Genomic DNA, 4192 nt, shown 5'->3' with positions numbered 1-4192 from the left:
ATTGATGGAGCTCAAAACATTTCTGTACAAGAGTTTTATTGTTTAAATTATATTCTGCCTTGTGGTATGTATACGAATTAAAATTTTGTTTTCTCTGAAAATTGTACATGAGGTATATATATATATATTTCATCCGTTAATTGCAAGAAAAAATTACAAACATAAATTTATATATTTATGATGACCAAGTAAAATGTAATAAAATGTGTTAACCGATAAGCTAACTACGTGGTGCCAGCTGTTTGTAAGTATCTTTTGGAAGTGTGTTGTGTGCTAACATTGCTACATCTGTCAAATTAATTTGAACTTCAGTTACTAAATTTAAATTATATTTTACACTGGTTTGTAATATGTAATACACGACATAAATGGAGATAGAATAAAAAATGTCAGACTAATGTAGCTAAGTTTGAATAATTACCTGTTTGAATTTATTTATTTCTTGCTAAGGATATTTACGTTTGTAATTTTTTTTGGGTTTTTTTTTTTTTGTATTAGTATATGTTTTTTGGTAATTTTTTTAGTTAATTGTTAATGACTATTTAATTTATTTTGAGTATATATATATATATTATGTAATTGTTGAATATGAGTTTATGTTTATATATATAATAGATACAATAAACGTGCATAATGCACGTTTGTTTAATTTTATTTATAGAATTTATTAATTATTTTTATTAAATTTATATTAATGTCATATAAATTTTGAAATAAATATCATATTTTAATTAAATAATTTATTTATTTTTGTTTAAGTTTATATTTGTTCTACCTTTTGAATTTGGGAGTGACAACAAGAAATTATATATTATATAATATTAAATATTATACGTTGATTTTAAATTTAATTTTCTTGCTAGTTTTTTTTTTAATAATTTGTTACTAATTATATTATATGTTCAATATGATATTATTTTAATAAGTGAGATTAAGTTTAATTAAATTTTATTTAAGTTATAAAATGTATGATTTTATTATTTTTAAATAATTATTATTGTAAAATATCTCAAAAATATTATATTTTAATTTGTTTAATTATTTATTATTTAAAAATAATTATCATTATAAAATATCTAAAAAATATAGTATTTTATATTTTTTAATTATTTATAGGGTTTATATCTTTTTGGACCCTGTGTTTTTCCCCATTACTTGTTTGGACTCTGTGTTTTGACAAATTATTTTTTGCACCCTATGTTTTGTAAAATAGTTAAAATAGAACCCTAAACTCAATTTTGATGAAGAAAAAATTGAATATAACAACACAGTTTTTAAGCAGAATGATTTTATTTTTGTTCTGAATTGTTAGTTTGGTAAATTATTTGTGATTTTAGTTGAAAAAACATTGACCAAAATCGGGTTTAAGGTTCTATTTTAATAATTTTACAAAATACAGGGTCCAAAAAATAATTTATCAAAACACAGGTTCCAAACAGATAATAAGAAAAAACACAGGGTCCAATAAAAATATTCTGTTAAATATAAAAATATTTTGTTAAAATTAACATTAAAAAAATAAAAAAGCGCTAAAACCAAAATTTTTCTTATCTACGCAATTATGATTTTTTTGGCATTTATTTGTAATTTAGCATGGATAGATAACAGTCCGATTGCAATAAACCAATTACCAAGGAAAGTGACGCAAAAGGATAAGATGAAGGCTTTTGTAGGTTTCTTTCTCTTGTCAATTTTTGGTAAAATTCCTTGTTGATCGTTTGCTGTTAATAATGCTTATGTAAGTACGGTACAACAAATATTCTAAAAATCTTTAAATAAACAAAAAAGATGGTATTATTTTATTTATTTAGATAGTCTCATAATTAGCATGAGATGAGCCCCCACCAAATACACTTAATCATGTTTCTTGATTTCTAAGTGATATACGTAAATAGGTAGTGGCCTGATACAACAAACATAATAGATACAACCACAGATAATTAATTACAGGCAGGTACCTGACATATTTGACTTAGTTATTTATAACTAAGCACAATTCGATTGGAAAAGCCAACACTTCTATAGCAGCTAACAGGAGATAAGTTTAATCTCTCTCTGAGAGGCCATTCTCAACTTCCCATCTTACTAAGGAAAGCAAAACACAAACACAAAGTGATCATTTTCAAAGAGCTTGTAATAACAGTCACCTAATAAGCCCTATGCCTTACTCTCATATATATGATATCCAACATGGGAACAAACATGCAATGGGATCATTCAATTTAATAGAGACTCTTTTCATCTTATTAGTTTCCATTCCCTTATATATGGCAGTGTGAAAACCAGTAAAACTTCATTCATTATGAAAGCTTCTCTAATTCAAAGAAGCTATTTGGGCAATCTAAAGATATGTTCTTCACCACTTTTCTCATCAAACTCAACTACCCATTTGCTCTTTTTACCACTCTTCTTCACACAACCACCTCTTTTTCCAATCCCAAAAGAATTAGCAGCAGCATTAGCACAACCAGTACCACTTCCCCTCTTCCCAATCATCTCCATATTGTTAGTGGTTCCAATCATGGTAACCTCCATGCCTTTTCCAATGGGGTGCTTCACAGACCTCACAGCAACTCTCTCCTCCAACATGCCCCTGACACGGCCTTCCAAACCTTTTCTTTCACTGGCCAAGTTATTAGCCACAATCACTGATCTTCGAGGGTTCACATCGAGCAGATTCAGCAGCCTTGTGTAGTCCTCGCTCTTGCAATCGACAAGAGAGAAATCAATGTTTTCGTAGCTTGCTAAGAGCTCATAAGGGTCGCCAGTTCTGAACTCTACCACATGCCTTAAACCAGATTCTTTGATGAATTTCTTAGACTCAGCAAGAACTGGCTCCGGGAGAATGCACACTAGCCTCCCTCCGGTTTGTCTTGCGGCGGCTGCCAAGGCTAGTGTCGATGGAGAAGCCGTAGATGTCACTTCCACTATCAGTTTGGCTTTCATTCCAGCAGCCAACGCCGACACGAATTCGTTACTTCCAAGCTCTTGTGTTTTCCACGACTCAACTCGTTTCTTGTGATCATTGCACTGAACACAAAATTATTCAATTGGGACTTATTTTTTATTTATTTATAGAACAAAAAATGCAATGAACAAGAAAATACACGAAATTCAAATAGAGATCCTTCCGGAAAAAAATGGCTATCTCAAATTATTAAAGTATTACCGTCCCACATCGAACAAGTTTAAGAATACTGAGCAATTAACTCTATTAATCACTAATTTGACAATAGATATATTCTATCACAAAATATCATAAAAAGCTGACAATTAAATGCATGTTTATACAATAACTAAATTCAAACAATATGTTTATACAATAAATAAAATTCATACAAGATTTTGTTTAAATAATAGAGATGAAAATAACTATACAACAGTTTTATTTCCCATAATTTCATTCATCTCAAATTTAATGGACACATGAAATATCAAATAAAAAAATTTATCTAAGCTAAAATATTTAAACCTTTAGATCCCAAGTTTCCATTCAAACTCAATAGAGATATATAAAGATATCAAACAGAAAAAAAAAATCATCTAAAGAAAATATGTAACCCTTTAGAAGCAAAGCAATTAAAAGAAAAAAAAACTACACAATCAAATTTCCATTCTCAATAAATCTACAAATATGAAAACCCCACCAAATAATATAATAATTTTAATCAATCACAACATTGTAGAATCCTTGATATAAGAAAAGTTTCAACCGGCTATTAAAAAAAATAACCAAAGAACAAGGAAAATCAAATAATCAAAGAGAATAATAATAAAATTGTTTTGATGCTGACCAATTTAAGGGTATCAAGATAGGCTCTTGTAGCTGATGTTGCAGACCATTCCATGGTGAGACTACCCATTAGAAAAAATAAATTGATCGAAGCTTCGAGCAGAGCTATTGATTGAAGAATAAACCATGAACCTCAAATGAGGACAAGACGATTCAAACCTTATGTTTGGTTTCAAATTTGTATGTATTACTATTTGTTGTAAATTAATTTTATTATGGTCTATTTATTGAATTTATATGTATAATTATTTTAAGTCAAGTCGTAATAGCGTAACCAAAACGAGTGAGATGAAACGGTTGCTAAATTTAGCAGAAACAACATCTGTACAAATCTCCTAAAAAGAGTAAATTACAGTTCATATTTGTTTATTTGGTCAATTCGTGACATTGAACAACGTA

At 28.5% G+C, this 4192-nt stretch overlaps 1 protein-coding gene across 1 annotated transcript; it reads right to left on the bottom strand.

Annotated features, from left to right (window-relative positions):
- Positions 1 to 1776: 1776 nt before the first annotated feature.
- On the bottom strand, positions 1777 to 3991 carry LOC133797503 (uncharacterized). Its single transcript, XM_062235421.1, has 2 exons — positions 3795 to 3991; positions 1777 to 3030 (listed from the first exon to the last, which is right to left on the bottom strand). Exons 1-2 carry the CDS (start codon positions 3861 to 3863, stop codon positions 2329 to 2331), a joined length of 771 nt encoding a protein of 256 aa, XP_062091405.1. The 5' UTR covers positions 3864 to 3991; the 3' UTR covers positions 1777 to 2328.
- Positions 3992 to 4192: the final 201 nt, after the last annotated feature.

The sequence above is a fragment of the Humulus lupulus genome, chromosome 8 (assembly GCF_963169125.1).
Source record: "Humulus lupulus chromosome 8, drHumLupu1.1, whole genome shotgun sequence".
Taxonomy (NCBI): Eukaryota; Viridiplantae; Streptophyta; class Magnoliopsida; order Rosales; family Cannabaceae; genus Humulus; species Humulus lupulus.
This window is presented reverse-complemented; position numbering and strand designations above follow the sequence as displayed.